Below are 19,447 nucleotides of genomic sequence, written 5' to 3'. Positions count from 1 at the left end.
GATGTGTTTCCCAGGCTTTTGTGCCCAGGTTGGCTTCGAACTGTGATCCTCAAATCTCAGCCTAAGTAGCTAAGATTACAGCTGAGAGCCACTAGCACCTGGCTTATTTGGTCACTTATAAAAGCACCCAGGGAGCTGGGAGTTTGGCCTAGTGGTAGAGTGCTTGCCTAGCATGCACAAAGACCTGGGTTCAATTCCTCAATTCCCATATATATAGAAAAAAAAAAAAAAAGCCAGAAGTGGTGCTGAGGCTCAAGTGGTAGAGCTCCAGCTCTCTAGCCTTGAGAAAGTCCAAGGACAGTGCTCAGGCCCTGAGCTCAAGTCCAGGACTGGGGAAAAAAAAATAAAAACAAAGCACCCAGAAGAGAGACTATTCACATACTTGTCAAACATGTTAACATCCTCCAGCCAGACTCCTGCCTGACAGAGCACCAGTACTGGGGGCCCCATCACCACCCAGAGCCCAGGCCAGCAGTGCTGACTGAGTACCTCGTGGTTTTCATGGCCAAGGAGATCCGAAAGCACTTTGAGTACAAGGCCTGCCACCTTGGCACACATATTCTTCCCTGTGGAAAACAAGGTAAAGCAAGAGGTGACATGGCTGGCCTGGCGCCTCCTCATCAGGCACACTCAGAACAAATCTTGCCTTTTTTGAGTGATCTTAAGCACTTCAGGCTTCAGTTTCCTCCTCCTTTAACACCTGGTTCAAAGGGCCATGTCGAGTGAAGGAAGCTAGTGCACAGGCAGGGCCTGGATACATGCACTCTGGGAAGAAGTGGCTATGCTGCCGTCAGACATGCAGAGAAAGGGGATAACTGGTGTAATGTCCTGTGGCCCAATGTCATGAGTATACTGCAGAGAAATCCAAGCTCATCAAGAAGTCATCAGAGGCTGAGAATTTGTTCTAGTAGTAGAGTGCTGGCCTAGCATGCATAAAGACCCGGGTTCAATTCCTCGGTATCATACATAGAAAAAAGCGGGAAGTGGGGCTGAGGTGCAAGTGGTAGAGCTCTAGCCTTTCGGAAGTCCAAGGACAGTGCTCAGGCCCTCAGGCCCCGAGCTCAAGCCCAGGACTGGCAAAAAAAAGAATTCATCAGAATATGACCCAAGTATTAAAAGCCAAGGCTTTCTGCACAGGCATTCTGGGGGAAGGAGGATGTAACAGTCATTCCCCGTCAGCAACACAGGTAAGTAGGCTCAGAGTACAATGCACCAAAGGTGAGGTATTTTTAACCAGTACCTATGAGCCGGACAGTGGTCCAGGACACCTTCCTGACCTGGTGGGACAACCCTAGCCTGGACCTGGCACCCATTCTAAAGAAGCTTCTAGCATTCCAGTTAACAGAGTATCTAGAACGAGCTGGTGTGCACACAGAGGTGAATCCACACCTCTGCTGAGTATGGATGAAAGCATCTCTAAGCTTGAGTCAACCTCCACTACCAGGCCTGGGTGGTCTGCTGTGTCTGCTACCAGCTTGATCCTGGGCAATGCTGGGAACCCTGTCCTCTGTCTCCAGGGAAGAGATCCTCATTGTTTTTTTCTTTCTTTTTTATTTTTTTGCCAGTCCTGGGCTTGATCCCAGGGCCTGAGCACTGTCCTTCGGTTTTCTCAAGGCTAGCGCTCTACCATTTGAGCTGCAGCACCACTTCCAGCTTTTCTCTATACATGGTACCAAGAACTGAACCAGGTCTTTGTGCATGCTAGGCAGGCAGTCTACCACTAGGCCAAACTCCCAGCCCCAGAGGTTCTCATTCTTAACCTCCTACCTTTGAATAATGCATTAAGATGAGGGAAAATGTAACGAATTTAATTTCCTCTCCATGCAGACATGACCAAATAAATAAACATTCTTTCCAAGGCCAGAATTGCATTCTGGCTTCAGTGACAGACTAGCTGGAAATGCTTTCATATTCCTTTATTGTCTTTCCACGAGGGAAAGCAGTAGCGAGCCCTCAAGGGCTCCCATGCATCCAGATTCCTAGTCAGGACCTCTCCCATCCCTACCTCAGAACTAGGGCATATGCTGAGAGGGCTGTCATACCTGCACTGCGGAGGCAGAGGTTCATGAGCAAGGCCACGGAGTACTCCAAGGTGTAGTCAGACAGGCAGTCGGGGTCCTTCAGAATATCAATCAGCCAGAAGATGAGGCCATCTCGAATCATTGCTGATTGCAATGGGCGCCTGCAGTGAAATGGCCTCAGGTGAATAAGCTGAAGAGGGACTTGTGGGAAGAAGGTACAGAGGATAGTGCCACAGTCCAGGGGTTCAGAAGATACACCATTAGAATACTCTACTGAAGGCTGAAATAACATCAAATTTTCTACCTTTTAAGGCTATCATAGTTAAAAGAAAAAAAATAAATAAGAGGAGACCTCCACTTCAAAAGTTTCCTTTTCAAGATTTAAATTTAGCAGAACGTTACTTCACATAGTATATATGTATTTATGAATAGCTTCTGGTCTATTTAACTTAGGAAATAGGGCCACAGAAATACATCTTAGGGGCTGGGAGTGTGGCCTAGTGGTAAATGCTTGCCTAACATGCATGAAACTCTGGTTTCCATTCCCTGGTACCACATATACAGATAAAGCCGGCAGTGGTGTTGTGGCTCAAGTAGTAGAGCACTAGCCTTGAGAAAGCCAAGGACCGTTGCTCAGGCCCTGAGTTAAAGCCTCAGGACTGGCAAAAGAAAAAAAAATACATCCTAGGCATGATAACCTGTATGAAAATAAAGGGGAAAAAAAAGACGAAAACTCAGCTCAATGGGGCTGGGAATGTGGCTTAGTGGTAGAGTGCTTACCTACCATGCTTTAAGCCCTGGATTTAATTCCTCAGTACCATATTCATAGAAAAAGTGGCACTTGAAGTGGTGCTGTGGCTCAAGTGGTAGAATGCTAGCTTTGAGCAAAAGTAGCTCAGGGACAGTGCCTAGGCCCTGAATTCAAGCCCCAGGACTGGCCAAAAAACCAAAAAGAAACAAAAAAACTCAGCTCAATACTATCTAGATTCAGCTCTCTAGATTTAAGATAGTTTGATGACACATAATAAGGAACAATTTTCTACTCAGAGTCTGATGTAATATCTTACCAAATCCAGGTTAGAGGCATGGTTCAAATGGTACGTGGTTTAAGAGTACTCACCTAGTAAGCGTAAGGCCATGGGTTCAATCCCCAGAACCAGAAAAGAAAAATCTTACAAAATTCATAGCCTACTCCAAATTTATAATGGTGAACGTCATTATATGACATGAAGCTTGGTATTACCATAAGAAACTACTTGAATTATCTGAACATCTGAACACCAGAGGGGCTAGCATGTGCCTATCCTGGTCAATATTTTGGGTAAAATAACTACCTGGGGCAGAACAGCCAAACTGTTCTTGCCATGTTTAAAAGTCCCCAACTGACCTGATCAAGGATCTGCATTGTAGAATAGAGAAGGACAGAAGAATTACTGTCCAGAGGAAAAAATAAATTGGCAATAAATATCATGAATTACCATGAATGCACTGTCATGGTGTCTTAAAGTGAGTTACGCTCTCCTCATGGTATCCAGAGAGCTAAGGAAGCAGCAACTCTAGACCCCAGCACAAGGTGCAGACAGCAGGCACTGAACCCTATCCCTGTTCTCAAAGCATGCACTCATGCTTCAATTTGCAGGCTTCTGGGTAATCAGGCCCATTACCCACATATTTGATGGGAAGAAGGACAGAGCAAAAAAAGATAAGAATGGGAGCAATCAGATTTATTCAGGAAGTCAATGAGAGGGGGAGTCAGGCTCTGAACGAGTTATGTGATACAGCAATTCAACATCTGGCAGCAAAAAAAAAGGGGGGGGGGGCAAAGTAGCCAGGCACTGGTAGCTCATGTTGGTAATCATAGCTACTTAGAAGGCTCATACTTGAAGTTAGCCTGTTAGTTGGAGAGAAGTCTCCCATTACCCAGCAAAAAGCCAGAAGTAGAGGTGTGCCTAGAGTGGTAAAGCACTAGCCTTGAGCACAAAAGCCAAGTAAGATCATGAGGTCCCAATATCAGCACCAAAAAAGACAAAAGACAAAAAAAAAGAAGTACTGACACGTCAAAAAGAATAACCCATCCTGACTCCATTACAGGACAATGTACAGGACGAGGCTGTGGTGGGCATGAGGAGGTACTGTTAAATGGTCTGAAGTTTCTTTTAGAGGGGTTGGAAATACTCTAAATTAGGTTATGATTATGGCTGTTCAACTGCAAATCAGCTAAAGATCATTGGCTTGCCACCTATACTGGTGAACTACATGGCATGTATAATATACTTTAGTAAGTTATTGATTTGTAAAAAGCTTTAGGTGAAAAAAAAAAAGAAAGAACAAACTCGGGGTTGGAGGAGTGGCTCAAATACCATGTTTGAGCTCCGGTCTCTGAACAAAACAAAACAAAGAACACATGACGCCAGATATGGTTCTAGCATGTGAATTTTGGATATCTGATGTACAGACAGCACTGGATGGCTTATCTGTATAATCTGAGCACTCCTGCTTAGGGCTGCTATGCTGAGGAGACATTACATGAAAGCACTATTCTTTTTTTTTTTTTTTTTTTCCATTGTGGGACTTGAACTCTGGGCCTGGACGATGTCCCTCAGCTCTTTAGCTCAAGGCTACTGCTAGGTAGCTGAGACGGGGTGAGCTGCTGGGATGGGCCTGAGGAGTGGAACACCCTAACCTTGTAACCCTGACCCTGGCAGGACTGACCACCTGTCATACATGTCTGATTTCACTGGGGCTTGGAGCAACTTGAAAACTACTCATGTATTTATCTCAAATGTGCCTGCATGCTAGAGACACAAACCTAGCCCCCAGCTGGTACCAATGACTTAACAGGCATAGGGAAAAGAACAGTGCTTTTGCTGGGCACTAGGTACTAGTGGCTCACACCTGTAATTCTAGCTATTCAGGAGGCTGAGGTCTGAAGATCACAGTTCAAAGCCAGCCTTGGGCACAAAAGTCTATGAGACTTTTATCTCTAATTAACCACCAGAAAATTAGAAATGGTGCTATGGCTCAACATGGTAGAGCACTAGCTTGAGCTGAAGAGCTCAGGGATAACACCTAGGCCCATAGTTCAAGCCCTACCACTGACAAAAAATAATAATTAAATTAAATAAAAAAAAAACCGAACAGTGCTTTCATGTAATGTCTCCTCAGCATAGCAGCTCTAAGCAGGACAGCTCTGAAAAGTATGCTGACTTATGATGGGAATTACAGAGGAGCTAAATTATGGCTTTAAATACCCCCAAGCTGACTTCACAAAAACTACCATGAGCCATTTGCAGGGTCATCACCTGAGACTGAACTTCTGCAGGGCCCCAAGAACATTTTCCCGGGTGATGACATCCTTGTCCTCCTCCTTCAGCCTTCCCTCTAGCATCCGGAGCACCTTTGTGTTCTGGGCAAGGTAGAGGCGACCTAACAGTATACCAGAGATGAGATGGAGATAAAAAAATTAATTTCTATGTTTCAAAAACACCTTCTATGAGAACTTGTTTTCTGCCCATAACACAGCAGAGTTTGGGTAATTTTATCTCTTACAAGAAATCATTATGGTCTGGGAGTGTGGCCTACTGGCAGAGAGCTTGCCTAGCATGAATAAAGCCCTGGGTTTGATTTCTCAGTACCACAAAAATAGAAAAAGTCAGAAGTAGTGCTGTGGCTAAGTGGTGGAGTGCTAGCCTTGAGCAAAAGCAGCTCAAGGACAGTGCCCAGGCCCTTAATTCAAGCCCCATGAATGGCAAAAAAAAAAAAAAAAAAAAAAAATCATTAAAGTATATTTCTTCTGAGTTTGATGTGGTGCCTACAGTCCCAGCCTTGGTTACCTAAGAAGACCCTGTCTTCTAAAAAATAATGTATTTTTTTTCTAAAAGTTTTCTTTTGTTTTGTCATGGGGCTTGAACTCTGGGCCTGGATGCTGTCCCTGAGCTCTTCAGCTCAAGGCTACTGCCCTACCCCTTGAGCCTCAACCCACTTCCAGCTTTCTAGTAATTAACTGGAGATAAAGAGTCTCACAGCCTCCTTTAAGTACCCAGGCTGCCTTTGAACCATAATCCTCAGATCTCAGCCTCTTGAGTAGCTAGGATCATAGGTGTGAGTAATTGTACTCAACTTAAAAGTTGGTTTTATTCAACCAATTATGTAATGGATAGAAAACTTCATTCCCAGGGACTTGGAGATTGGCCTAGTGGTAGAGTGCTTGCCTAGCATGCATGAAGCCCTGGGTTCAATTCCTTGGTTACCATATACCTAGAAAAAGCCAGTAGTAGTGCTGTGGCCCAAGTGGCAGAGTACCAGCAGCCTTGAGAAAGCTCAAGGACAATGCCTAGGGCCTGAGTTCAAGCCCCAGGACTGGTGAAAAAAAAAAAAAAAAAAGAAAAAGAAAAAAAGGAAGAAGGAAAACTTCATTTCCTGAAAGTTAACACAGGTCATGTGGGAGCACTGTAGCCAGCGGCTGAAATTCTGAACCTAACAGATCTGAGGACACATGGGAACATCTGTACATGACAAGCATTTTGGCCTTTTCAACAGAGGCAGCCAAGGAGTCTCTGTGGTTATGTTTCAGCCCAGCATTGCTGAGGGTTGGCGCCCCCATGGAGGCCCTCTAATAAATGAGCGCAGAGTGGTCATTTGGGACCTAAGTTTTAACAAGGTTGTTAGAAAATGGTCCTCACTGCATACCCTGCCTGATAATAAATGCCAGCCACATGGACATAAAAATCAATGAAAGAGTCAAGAAATAAACTTTTTGAGTATTATGTATTATTCATAACTTGAAAACTCCTTCATTTGCATTAAAAAGAGCTCATGTTTATAATCCTAGGTATTCAGGGGCTTAAGGCTCAAAGCCAGACTAGGCACGAAAGTCCTCGAGACTTTTTTAAAATTTAATTAATTAATTAAATATTTTTTTTTGCCAGTTCTGGGCTTGAGCTCAGGGCCTGCGCACTGTCCTTGGACTTTCTCAAGGCTAGAGCTCTACCACTTGAGCCTCAGCACCACTTCTGGCTTTTGTCTATGTATGTGGTACTGAGGAATCAAATTCGGGTCTTCGTGCATGCTAGGCAAGCACTCTGTCACTATGCCAAACTCCTAGTGGAGACTCTTATCTCCAATTATCAGCCAAGAAGACAGAAGTACAGCTGTGGATCAAGTGGTAGGGGCACCAGCCTTCAGCAAAAAAGCCAAGTGAGAGTATGAGGTCCTGAGTTCAAGTCCCAGTACACAATCATAAAATAGCTTGTATGACAATAAAGGCACACCATAAAATTATTTTAAATTTGGTTATGGTGGCATTTTATTGGGGGATATTCATGTTCTTTTAGGTTACTGCAGGCCATTGAAAGACATGCTACAGTCCTTACTATAATCAGGTCTTTAGGTAGAAAGTTACAAAAGTGGGTGTGGGGGGGTGGAGGTATGGCTTAGGAGCAGAGCATCAGCCTAGCAGAGTTCAAACTCCAGTACCACCAAAAAAGAAACAAAAAAGGAAAATCAGAAAAAAATTATTGGTGGTATGTTTCAAAGCAACTGAATAGTAGTTATAAAGCCAGAAAGGTTACAAAATCAACTCCAAAGGCTATAAAAATTTGCTGCAATAGAACTACACATGAGACTCAATGTGCACAGGGGTCAAGGTGGATTAACCTGGGATGGCGTGGGGAGGCGTGGGAGCGCACAGGTTTGCCTGGGGCTCGCGGGGCTCACCTTCTGCCAGGGATGCCAGGGCATTGATGAGCCTGGCCATGTACTGGCGCACAGCCTCGCTCTTGGAGTGCAGCAGCTGCAGCACGCTCCTCTGTGGGGACAAGCGCGGGGACACATGTCAAGAGAGGAGAAGACAAGACAGGTTAGCAAGCTCCCTGGCTGCTCTGGCCAAGTTCTTCCTTGGACTGAATTTATTATGGGGGAGAGGGGGATGGGGGGGCGAATAAATAGTCTAAAGCCCAATACTTCATCTGTAAGTCTTGACTTCCAACTGATACTTACTGCAACTTGGTAAAAAGAAGTTATCTAGACTTCTAAATTAAATGAATTATGCAGAGCATTATACTCACAGGAAGCCCGCTGTTGGCTGAACTGGTTGCGGGGCTTTTTCTAATTAGAGGGGCAGGACCAAAACACAACTAATGGTGCTCCCTCCCAACACCAGAGAATCCTGGCAAATTGGTTTTTGTTTGTTTGTTTTAAGAGGAAATTTTTTGGTCAGTTGTGGGCTTGAACACATGGCCTGGGCACTCTCTAAGACTCTTTGTGCTCAAGGGTAGCACGCTGCCACTTGAACAATAGCATCACTAAAGGAACTGACTTTGTTTGATGAGTGCTGCTCGGGTTCATACCTACAATCCTACCTTCTCAACAGTCTGACATCAGAGGATTACAATCTGAATCCAACCTCATCAGAAGAGTCCGTGCAATTCCAGCTCTAAAATAATCAGCAAAAAAGCAGGGCTGGAGCACAGGTCATGTGGAGAGCACAAGGCATGCATGCAAGAGGAGCAAGTGAAAGGGCCTGGGACCAAACTCTTGTACAGCAAAACCCCAAACAAAAGCACCACACAAATTCTCACCAGTATGAGAAATGAAACAACAAAATTCTAGAAGGGGGATGCCAGCTTAGGATAATGGGCCCTGAAGATCAAATGTCAAGGTAGCACTGGGCAAGGAGGAATGCCCAGGTTCCATCTCTTCTTTCTCAAATAACTGAGGTATGGAAGCAGCTGGGCCCCATGGCCTGCCCCACAGCATCCTAGCCCAGAGCTGGGTAGGCCAGTTCTCAAGAGAGGGGCCCAGGTGGGCAGAGAGCTATCAAGGCCAGGGGAGAGTAGTGTCTGATTGCAAAATGAGCAGTAAATATTGAGCGGCCCCAGCCCTGTCCCAGAATCCTGGCAATGTGGCCTTGTTCCAAGGAGGAGCTGAGAAGGATCCCCAGGAGGCAGGACAGCATGGGAAAGAACTAGACTTCGAGAGCAGTGATCCCTCAGTGGGGCACTCTGTGGACAGGCCTCTCTCCACCAGTAATTCCATGCACTGCCATGAATACCCCAGAAAGGTTCTGATGCAGAACACAGAGCCAAAAGAACAGGGAGACAGGATGTCAGTGGCTCACCCCTGTAATCCTATCTACTCAGAATGCTGAGATCTGAGGACTGAGGTTCAAAGCCAGACGGGCAGGAAAGCTCTTGAGACTTATCCGCAATTTACCACCAGAAAAGGTTGAAAGCAGAGCTGTGGATCAAGTGGTAGAGTGCTAGCCTTGAGCAAAAAATCTCAAGGACGGCATCCAGTCTCTGAGTTCAAGCCCCAGGACAGACAGGCAGGCAGGCAGACAGACAGACAGACAGACAGACAGACACAGACACACACACACACACACACACACCCCACCACCACCACCACCACCAACAACAACAACAATAACAACACCAGGTATGGTTGAGAGTGGGAAAATAAGGCTGTAAAGGAAAAAGAAAACTGAGGATAAAAAAATTCCTGATGTCAAAGATGAAAGGGGCTGTATTATATCCACAAAACAGGAAGATGAAATAGATGATAGGTGACAGATACAAATACAGATACAAAAGAATTGAAAACTCAACAGAATAGTTGGGGGGACTTCTACAAAAGTGGAATTAAAAAGGAAAAACAGAAAATAGAAAAAATAAGCAAATATGATCAAAGAGAACCAGTTCAGGAGGCCGACTACTCAGAAAAAGAAAACAGAAGGGAAGAAAACAAGAGGAACAATGGTTCCCGAAGCCAAGTCCTCAGACCACACACAAGGCGCTCACGGCGATGAACCAAAACACCCTCCCACAGGATGCCATGAGAAGTGCATTAACATGTGCGGAAGTGAAGACTCAGCCTGCTTCTAGACTAAGGGAGAGGCTTCACATAGGAGACCGGGAATGACAATGCTTTGGGATTTTAACATTGTCTCTAAAATCCAGACACAATGTAATATTGTCTTCAAAGTCCTAAAGGAGAAAAAAAATCATAACCAGAAGAATTCTATTCAAACAATAGATATTTTAAAACTACATATAATCTCAAAAAATATACTGTGCCCTTCCCAGCAGCTACCAATGAAAAGATGTGCTCCAGGCAAAGGAGCAGGGTCAAGAATGAAGACAATGGGCCAGAGATGGAGCTCAGAGGAGGTGTTTGGCTTTGTCCTGGTCGTGGGGCTTGAATTCAGAGCCTAGGCACTATCATTGGGCTTTTGCTCAAAACTAGCACTCTACAACTTGAGCCATAACTTTACTTCTAGCTTTTCTGTGTGTGATTAATTGAAGGTAAGAGTCTTATTGACTTTCCTGCCTGAGCTGGTTTCGAACCACCTCAGATCTTGGCCGCCTGAGTACCTAGGATTACAGTGAGAGCTACTAGTGCCTAGCTACAGGTGAATTCTTGAGACCCTGAGTTCTATCCTTAGCACTGAAACAAAAAAGGAGACAGAGGGAGAAGGAAGGAAGACAAGAAAGCAAGGAGGGAGCCTGGTAAGGAGGAACAAAGGGAAACTGGAAACAGCTACAATTAGGAGAGAGGACTTTAGTGGCAGTTTGGGGAAGAGAGACTGTCATATAGCAGCTCTGTAGAGAGGCTGAGGGCCACCAGAGGACACAGTGCACAGGACATAAGACAGTGATGTGTTTGTTGAAGGCTCTCATCTCCAAGATACTTCTGCCCTTACACCTCTTTGGCAAAATTTTGATTATAGTATAACAATTATGTAAAATACTGTTCAGATATCATTCATGAGAAAATCTTACTTTTTTTTTTTTTTTTTTTGCTAGTACTGGGGTTTAAACTCAACACCTGAGTACTGTCCTTTTCTCAAGGCTAGAGCTCTACCACTTGAGCCACAAAACCATTTCCAACTTTTTCTATGTATGTGGCACCGAGGAATCAAACCTGGGTCTTCTTGTATGCTAGGCAAACACTCTATTATCACTAGATCAAACTCCCAGCCCCCCAAAAATATCTTACTTTTATACATAATCATAAAAAGGAAAAAAAAACTCTGAAAAATTTAACTACTATATGTCATTACTGTCAAATATATGTCCAAATGCAGTGATACTAATATCATGAAACATGACACAAAGAACCCGGAGCCTGAAGAGTTGTGGTACTGTATACCTCTAATTCTAGCACTCAAGAGGCTGAGGCAGGAGGACTGAGAGTTTGAGGCTAGCCTGGTTTTATCTAAAAAAAAATAAGAAAAGAGGAGCCGGGAGTTTGGCCTAGTGGTAGAGTGATTGCCTAGCATGCATGAAGCCCTGGGTTCAACTCCTCAGTAACATATATACAGGAAAAAAAAAAAAAAAGCTAGAAATGGGGCTATGACTCAAGTGGTAGAGTGCTAGCCTTGAAGAAGCCCAAGGACAGTGCTCAGGCCCTGAGTTCAAGCTCTGGGACTGGCAAAATAAAAAAACAAAAAAATAAACAACAATAACAACAAAGCTGGGCGCTGGTGGCGCACACCTAAAATCCTAGCTACTCAGGAGGCTGAGATCTGAGGATCGCATGGTTCAAAGCCAACCTGGCATGAAAGTCCATGAGATTCTTATCTCAATTAACCACCAGAAAACCAGAAGTGGTGCTGTGGCTCAAGTGATAGAGTGGTAACCTTGAGATGAAGAGCTCAGGGTCAGAGTCCAGGCCCAGAGTTCAAGCCCCATGACTGACAAGAAAAGAAAAGAAAGAAAAAGCTAAACAAAAACCCACTGAGCACCAAAGGTGCATGCCTGTAATTCTAACTTCTGAGGAGGCTGAGATCCAAGAACTGAGGTTTGAAGCCAGTCCAGGAAGTAAAATCTGTGAGACTCTTATCTCCAACATGAGCTCCCCAAAAAGCTGAAGTAGAGTTGTGGCTCAAGTGGTAGAACGCTAGCTTTGAACAAAGGAAACTGAGGGGCAGTGCTCAAGCTCTGAGTTCAAGCCCTAAGACCATCCCACAAAACAAAACAAACAACTTTTAAAAAAAGGTGAAACCTGACTGGATTCCTTTCTCTGGGGATTTCTGCCATGTCTTCTTTGCTCCAATTCTTAATGCTTTCCCTCTTCCCATGTGAGTCAGTGTTGTTTTTCCTGACTCAAGCAGATCAGGAGGCTGGCTTTGGGTCACCATGCCAGAACAGGCTAAGCTCCTTCCTTGGGAACAAAGGCCCTGCTGGCCCTGGCCATTTCTACCAACCTGGCTGTGGCTGTGACAGTCTAACAAGTCGTTGCTGATGTAGGCTTGCAGCACTGTCTCCCTCTGCTCGCCAGGATGAGATGTGGTCAGGCGCTGGAGGGATGAAAAATAAAACAGGACTGAGACTTACTGTGGAGAACATTGCCATATGGCAGGGACAGTTGTGTTCATGGACATAGGGTCTTGCTATGTAGCTCAGGCCAGCCTTAAGCAGGAGCTATGATTTAAACAGCACCAAAAACAGTACTGGTAACTTTACAGTGAGCCAAAAAACAGGGCTAACAGCATCTAGCTGAGTAGGCTAGTCACCAGCCCACAGGCCGGGGGATGGGAACTCACAAAGCTGGGCCTGCCAGGGGGACCTAGGGGAGCACACAGTGGGCAGAGCTGTGAAAAACGCACTGCCTGCCATTATTAGTGTGCACGTACCAGAGTTCACCCAACACCTCAACAGGCGGGAGCTGGTCCTGATGGGTGAGCACATGAGGAAGCAGGCTCCGGATCAGACAGGCACCAGGACACACAGTGCAGATTTGAGTGGCTCTATGTACAGGACTCATGCAGACTGTACAGGGCTTGAAATGCATGCCAGGTCAATTAATTAGGCCTTAACTTACAGAATGTATGTGTGTACAGGAGATCATGGCTGCAAATCTGGAAACTTCGGGAAGCCAATATATCTATCATGATGCTATGAGAATTTACGTAATGTCCAGCAGGCAGAATAAAGTATGTAAGTATGTGAGATATGTGTGCACACATGGTATATTCAGGTATGAATTAAGGCATAAGAGAACCAGGTTTCTGTTATGAGCAAATGTACACATCACCTGCTTTTCTAGGTAAACATCCTGAGGCAGAAGACCCTGCTTCCGGCCCCAAAGAAGTCAGGTGTGTAAGGAATGTCCTGGTTTGAGCAATGACAAAGGCCAACTAGAGTCCTGAAGGAGCATAGTAGCCAGGGACACCTGGAGGCCTCTGAAGGAAACGTATGCCTGCTGTTGCCTTCACCCCTGCTCAGGGTGGAGACAGGGCTAGGGGTCGGGGAGGAGCACTGGAGGGAGACTGGCAAAGTCATGAGAAACCTGCTTGATTTTCCTGGCTACCTTAGTTCAGCAAAGTGATGCTGCCTCTTGTAGAGGCCATGCCACAGGGCAGGCAGGAGGTGATGCTGCTATTGTGGGAAACTGCCAGGGAGAGGCAGCCCACCCCCCATTCTACTGGCGGCCCTCAAAAAGTCAGAGTAAGCACCCAGCACAGGGCTCCCTCCACTGTCCTCGGGGCATCCTTGGAGTCCTCCTCATGCCAGATCCCAGGATGGATTAACAGATGCTAGCAGTGTCCCTTAAGAGCGATTCCTGCTTAAAGAGTTTTGACACCACGTCACTGATAGTAACTAACCTAAAGCAGCATAGGTTAGAATGGATCATTCAGTGAATGGGCCACCTGGCAGTTCTCAAAGTATAGTCTAGGAAACCCAAAGGTTTTTAAATCTTTTCAAGGCATCTATAAAGTGATCATTTTCACAGTAACACTAAGGCATGATGGGTGATTTCAAGATACAGCTCTGAGGTGTGGAACACTAATGACAAATCAAGCCCAAAAGGAGGAGATATGAGAATCCAGCTGTCCCTTTAAGCCAGACAGTAACATCGGCAAAGTGTAAAACATTTTTCACTCTTCTGATGTGTCTATGGTTTGGAAAAGTTATTTATCATAAAAATAAGGCTACTTGGCTGGGTAGCTTACACATATAATCCTAGCTAGTCAAGGGGCTGAGATCTAAGGATCATGGTTTGAAACCAGCTTGGCCAGCAAAGTCCCTAACACTCTTATCTCCAGGTAACCACTAAAAGGCTAAAAGTAGGGTCATAGCTCTACTTTCTTTACTTTTAGTGATAGAGCACTAGCCTTGAGCATAAAGGCTCAGGGACAGTCTCCAGGCCCTGAGTTCAAGCCCTAGGACCAGAACAACAACAAGTTGTTCACTATTTAAGTGAATTAAAAAGATACATAAACATTTAAGTCTCCCCAGTTTTCATTTCAAAAAAAAAGGGGCGAGCATGGCTACTTTATCACCAGCTCACACTATCATATCTAAGGACAATGGCCTCAGGTCAAATCTTCTTGGTTCCAATTTAACTCATCTTAATCTCTCCATCTCCTAGCTATTGGGAGGATTTATTTATTGGAAAAACTAGGATTTGAACTAAGGGGCCTGTGCTTGCTGGGTACATACTATACCATTTGAGCTCTTCTTTGCCTTAATGTTTTTAAATAAAGTTCTCACATTATTGATCAGGGCTAGCTTTGGATTTTTTTTTTTTTTTTTTTTTTTGCCAGTCCTGGGCTTAAGCTCAGGGCCTGAGCACTGTCCTTGGATTTTTCTCAAGGCTAGAGCTCTACCACTTGAGCCTCAGCACCACTTCCGGCTTTTTTCTATGTATGTGGTACTGAGGAATCGAACCCGGGTCTTCGTGCATGTTAGGCAAGCACTTTAACCACTAGGCCAAACTCCCGGCCTAGCTTTGGATTTTGATCCTCTTGCTACTTCCCAAGTAGCTGCGGTGACAAGCATGCACCACCATGCTTAGTTTATTTATTAAGATGAAGTCTCAAACTTGTTTGACCTTTTCAACAGAAACTGCAATCCTGCTGTAATCCTGGATTACAGATGTGAGCTACTATGCCCAGTCCTGGAATAAGCTTTCTTTTTCTGTGGGTCATGGGGCTTAAACTCTGCCTGGTCACTGTCCCTGACCTCTTCAGCCCAAAGCTACTACTGCCCTATCCCTGGGCCTGGGCATTGACCCTGAACTCTTCAGCTCAAGGATACCACCCTACTTCCCATTTTCTAGAGGTTAACTGGAGATAAGAGTCTCAGGTTCTTTTGTGCCCGGGCTGACTTTGAATCTTGATCCTTAGATCTCCTGAGTAGCTAGGATTACTGGCATGAGCCACCGTGCCTACCTTGGAATAAACTTAAAAAAAAAAAAGGCGCGTACTATTAGATAAAATGCACATAAGCGAAAGCTCCTTGGAGTCCTTAGTCATCTTTGAGCATGATCAGACAGTTCAGGAAAGCACCATTAGAGGCTTCAGTGCTCTAGAGACATGGCAGTGTGAGTGCCAGACAACACCTGCATATTGGGGTCCTGGGCCTGGCTGCATACTCAGACACCTGGACCCCTGGGCTGAGTGTGTCTGCCCACCAGAGAAGGGCTGATGGTGGGCCCACTCAGGCCTGGAGACTGCTGCTGAGGTCAGCAGTGACAAGTGTGATCAACACAGGACTATGTTCAGGAGTTGCTTTGACCTTTAGTTCCTGGTGGCAGCAGGCAAATGGAAGAGGATTATAAGAATATAAGGAAGTTGGGGCCAGGAGTTTGGCTTAATGGTAGAGTGCTTGCCTAGCATGCATGAAGACCTGTGTTTGATTTCTCGATACCACATACATAGAAAAAGCCAGAAGTGTTGTTGTGGCTCAAATGGTAGAGCTCTAGCCTTAAGAAAGCCTAAGGACAGTGCTCAGGCCCTGAGTTTAGTCCCTAGGACTGGGGCCAAAAAAACCCAACAACAACAAAAACAAGGAAGTTGTCAGCAAGTACTGCAGCGTTGGGCGTCTCTTTTTTGTTTTGTAGCTTCAAGGGAAAGATACCTACCCAGCGTAGGGCCTGTAACAAGAAGGCTTTCAGGCGGTCACTCCCCCAAATCAAATCCTTCTTCAGTTTCTCATAATCCAGGGAGGGCAGTAATGGAACATCCTTCAGTTTCCTACTCAGCATGACCAAGTTCAAAGAGAAAGAAAAGGGCAAAGGGGTGTGTTATGACGTTGCTGGAATCGGGATGATGAGAGCCGGGAAGACGCCCAAGCCAGCAGTGGTCCCCACCCCACCTCCACCCAGCCAGCTTGCTCTGCCTACTTTGGATGGACTGAGGTTTTGTATTACAACCTGGCTAAAACAAGACTCTCAAAGGGGCGGGTGTTGGTGGCTCACACCTGTAATCCTGGCTACTCAGGAAACCGAGATCTAAGGATCTTGTTTCAAAGCCAGCCCAGGCACTAAGGGCTGTGAGACTCTTATCCCCAACTAATCACCAGAAAAGTGGAAGTGGCACTGTGGCTTTGAGCTGAAGAGCTCAGGGACAATACCCAGGCCTGGAGAGGAGGAGGAGGAGGAGGAAGAGGAAGAAGAGGAGGAAGAGGAAGAGAGGAGAAGGAGAAGGAGGAGGAGGAGGAGGAGGAGGAGACAACGACCACCACCACCACCAGTGGAGCTGCAGCTCAAACTAGTAGAGTGTTAGTCTTGAGCAAAAAGAGTTCAGGAACAGTGCCCAGGTCCCGAGTTCAAGCTTCATGACTTATAGAAAAAAGACTCTGTTGGACCAGGCTGGGCTCCTGTGGTGAGAAGAAAGCACCTGAGCAAAGCCCATCACCAGACACATGGCCTCCAGGAACCAGAGGGCAGGCTCAGGCCTGTAGGGTGCAGATCTGTGGGAAGCAATCTGCCAAACTTCCTACAAAAGCCAGAAGTACCCAGAGAAGACACATTCCCATGAGAGTTCATCCTAACCTAACCGCTGCCAGAAGAAAACGGGGGTCATCTAGACTCCTAAAATAAGGGGTCTTCACATTGGTGTTTTACTTTATTTCTGCATTGTTGAATAATGGGCGCTTGGAATGCACGAACTGGGTGAGGTGTGGGTCCAGCCTCCCCTGGCTCTTTCATGTCAGAGGGCCTCACTAGGGAAGTGGCAGGACTCCGCTGCCTGTAAATCTGTGATGACTTCAAAGTCAAAACCAAAAATCAGCCAGTATCAAGGAAAAAAGAACACTGGACAATATTAAATGGAAGTCTAGTGGAAAGATCATAGATGTAGGGTTTCTTTCTCTCCTTTTTTTTTTTGGTGCCAGCTAGTGCTCTACCACTTGAGCCACAGCTCTACTTCCGTTTTTTGGGGTTTTTTTCCTGGTAATTTATTAGAGATCTTGCCCAGTTGCATTGGACCCTCAGTCCTCAGATCTCAGCCTCCTCAGCTAGGATTAAAGGTATGAGATATCGGCACCCGGTGGGTTTCATTTGTTTTGGGTAGAACACAGTAAGAAAAGATTCTATTTTAGGACTGGGAATGTGGCTTAGTGGTAGAGTACTTTCCTAGCGCACATGAAACCCTGGATTCAATTCCTTAGTACCATATAAACAGAAAAAGCCATAAATGGCACTGTGGCTAGAGTGCTAGCCTTGAGCTAAAGAAACTCAGTGCCCAGGCCCTGAGCTCAAGCCCAGGACTGGCAAAAATAATAATAATAATAATTATTATTATATATGTATATATATATTTCTTATTTATCTTTGCCAGTCCTGGGCCTGAGCTCAGGGCCTGAGCACTGTCCTTGGACTTTCTCAAGGCTAAAGGTAAGCACTATTTATGGCTTTTTTCTATGTATGTGGTACTGAGTACTGAGGAATCGAACCTGGGTCTTTGTGCATGCTAGGCAAGCACTCTACCACTAGGCCAAACTCCCGGCCCAAGATAGTTAATTTTTTTTTAATTAGAGAATTTATTAAAGTTGATTTTTACATCATATTTTAAATGACAAGTTTAACAAACAAGTGTTCAAGGAGGGAATCTCTATTTACAATCACTGGGACTTAGTATTTAGAACTTAATCAAAATTAGGCTAAGGGTTTGTATGTCATAGAAACATATCAATTTATGAAATAAAACATGTCTATAGAGTCATACGTTTTTATGTTTATATAGTTATGTTTATATTTCCATTACCATGTCCATAGCTTTGGGTATGCAAATATTGAGTCCTCGCTCTTGTACTCTTTGGATTTAATAGCCACATATTAAGGATACCATGCACCTCTTGTTCCTTAGGTCTTGACTTGTCTTACTCAACATGATTTGCTCTAGATTCATCCACTTCCCTGCGAATGTCATTATTTTATCTTGTCTGTTGGCCATGTAGAATCCCATTGTGTAATTTTTTAAATTGTATATTCTATAGCATAAGCTAGCCTTGAATTCCCAATCCTTCTGCCTCAGCTTTTCTAATGCTGGGATCACAGTTGTGTGTCACCAAACCTAACCATTTCTATCAGACAAAGTGAGATTCTCAGAGGGAGCAAAAGAAAGAACCAGATGGGGTTTCAGAACACACTTGAGGACAACTTTTGTTCCTTCAGCAGAAGGCAAAGACACATGTATGCTGCTTTTGTGTCATTTCCTCCAGAAAGATTTTTTTTTTTGTAGTCCTGGGGCTTGAACTCAAGGCTGGGGCACTGTCCTTGGGCTTTCTCTACTTGAGGCACAGCAACACTTTCGGCTTTTTCTGTGTATGTGGCATATATATGGTACTAAGGAAATGAACCCAGGGCTTGCTAGGTAAGCATTCTATCTACCACTAGGCCACACTCGCAGTCCCTAGAAAGATTTTTTTTTTGGTATGTGCTGGGGCTTGAACTCAGGGCCTCAGTACTGCCCATGAGCTTTTTTTCGTTCAAGGTCAGTGTTCCACCACTTTGGCCACAGCTATTACTTATAGCTTTTTTGTAGTTAATTGGAAATAAGAGTCTCATAATTTGGTTTTGAACCATGACCCTCAGATCTCAAACTCCCAAGTAATAAGGGCTACAGATATAAGTCACCAGTGTCTGGCAGAAAATATTGTTTTGGGTGAAAAGTTAACACAACTACTTACACAATTTCAATATTCAATCACTGGCCAGGGTTTTTCAAAACTGCAAAGTCCTGGGCCCGGGAGTTTGGCCTAGTAGTAGAATGCTTGCCTAGCATGCACGAAGACCCAGGTACTGAGGGGTACCACACACATAGAAGAAAAAAAAAGAAGAAAGAAAAAAAAAGCAAAGTCCCTGGAGTACTAAGACTGAGGTACACTTTAAGAAGAATAAGAAGGGCCTGGAGTTTAGCCTAGTGGTAGAGTGCTTGCCTAGCATGCACGAGGACCCAGGTTCAATTCCTTGGTACCACATACATAGAAAAAAGCCAGAAGTGGTGCTGTGGCTCAAGTGGTAGAGCTCTAACCTTGAGAAAGTCCAAGGACAGTGCTCAGGCCCTGAGTTCATGGCCCAGGACTGGCAAAAAAAAAAAAAGAAGAAGAATAAGAAAAGCCACGCACTGGTGGCTCACACCTGTAATCCCAGCTTCTCAGGAGGCTGAGATCTAAAAATTATGGTTCAAAGCCAGC

The 19,447-nt window shown here is 44.9% G+C and overlaps 1 protein-coding gene across 8 annotated transcripts in view; it reads right to left on the bottom strand.

The window, feature by feature from the left end:
* Armc9 (armadillo repeat containing 9) overlaps positions 1-19,447 on the bottom strand; it is a 120,056-nt gene that overhangs the window by 64,941 nt on the left and 35,668 nt on the right. For all 8 annotated transcript variants that reach the window (XM_090355024.1, XM_090355026.1, XM_090355023.1 and 5 more), the window contains 6 exons: positions 15,891-16,002; positions 12,229-12,321; positions 7,737-7,827; positions 5,324-5,447; positions 2,043-2,182; positions 490-566 (listed from right to left, as the gene is read on the bottom strand). In XM_090355024.1, the coding sequence (XP_090211150.1) occupies positions 490-566; positions 2,043-2,182; positions 5,324-5,447; positions 7,737-7,827; positions 12,229-12,321; positions 15,891-16,002 (637 nt within the window). The remainder of the gene's footprint in view (positions 1-489; positions 567-2,042; positions 2,183-5,323; positions 5,448-7,736; positions 7,828-12,228; positions 12,322-15,890; positions 16,003-19,447) is intronic.

This window comes from Megascapheus bottae, chromosome 21 (assembly GCF_031878675.1).
Source record: "Megascapheus bottae isolate mThoBot1 chromosome 21, mThoBot2.hap1, whole genome shotgun sequence".
Taxonomy (NCBI): Eukaryota; Metazoa; Chordata; class Mammalia; order Rodentia; family Geomyidae; genus Megascapheus; species Megascapheus bottae.
The sequence above is the reverse complement of the archived record's forward strand: the minus strand, read 5'-3'. Positions and strand labels throughout refer to the sequence as shown.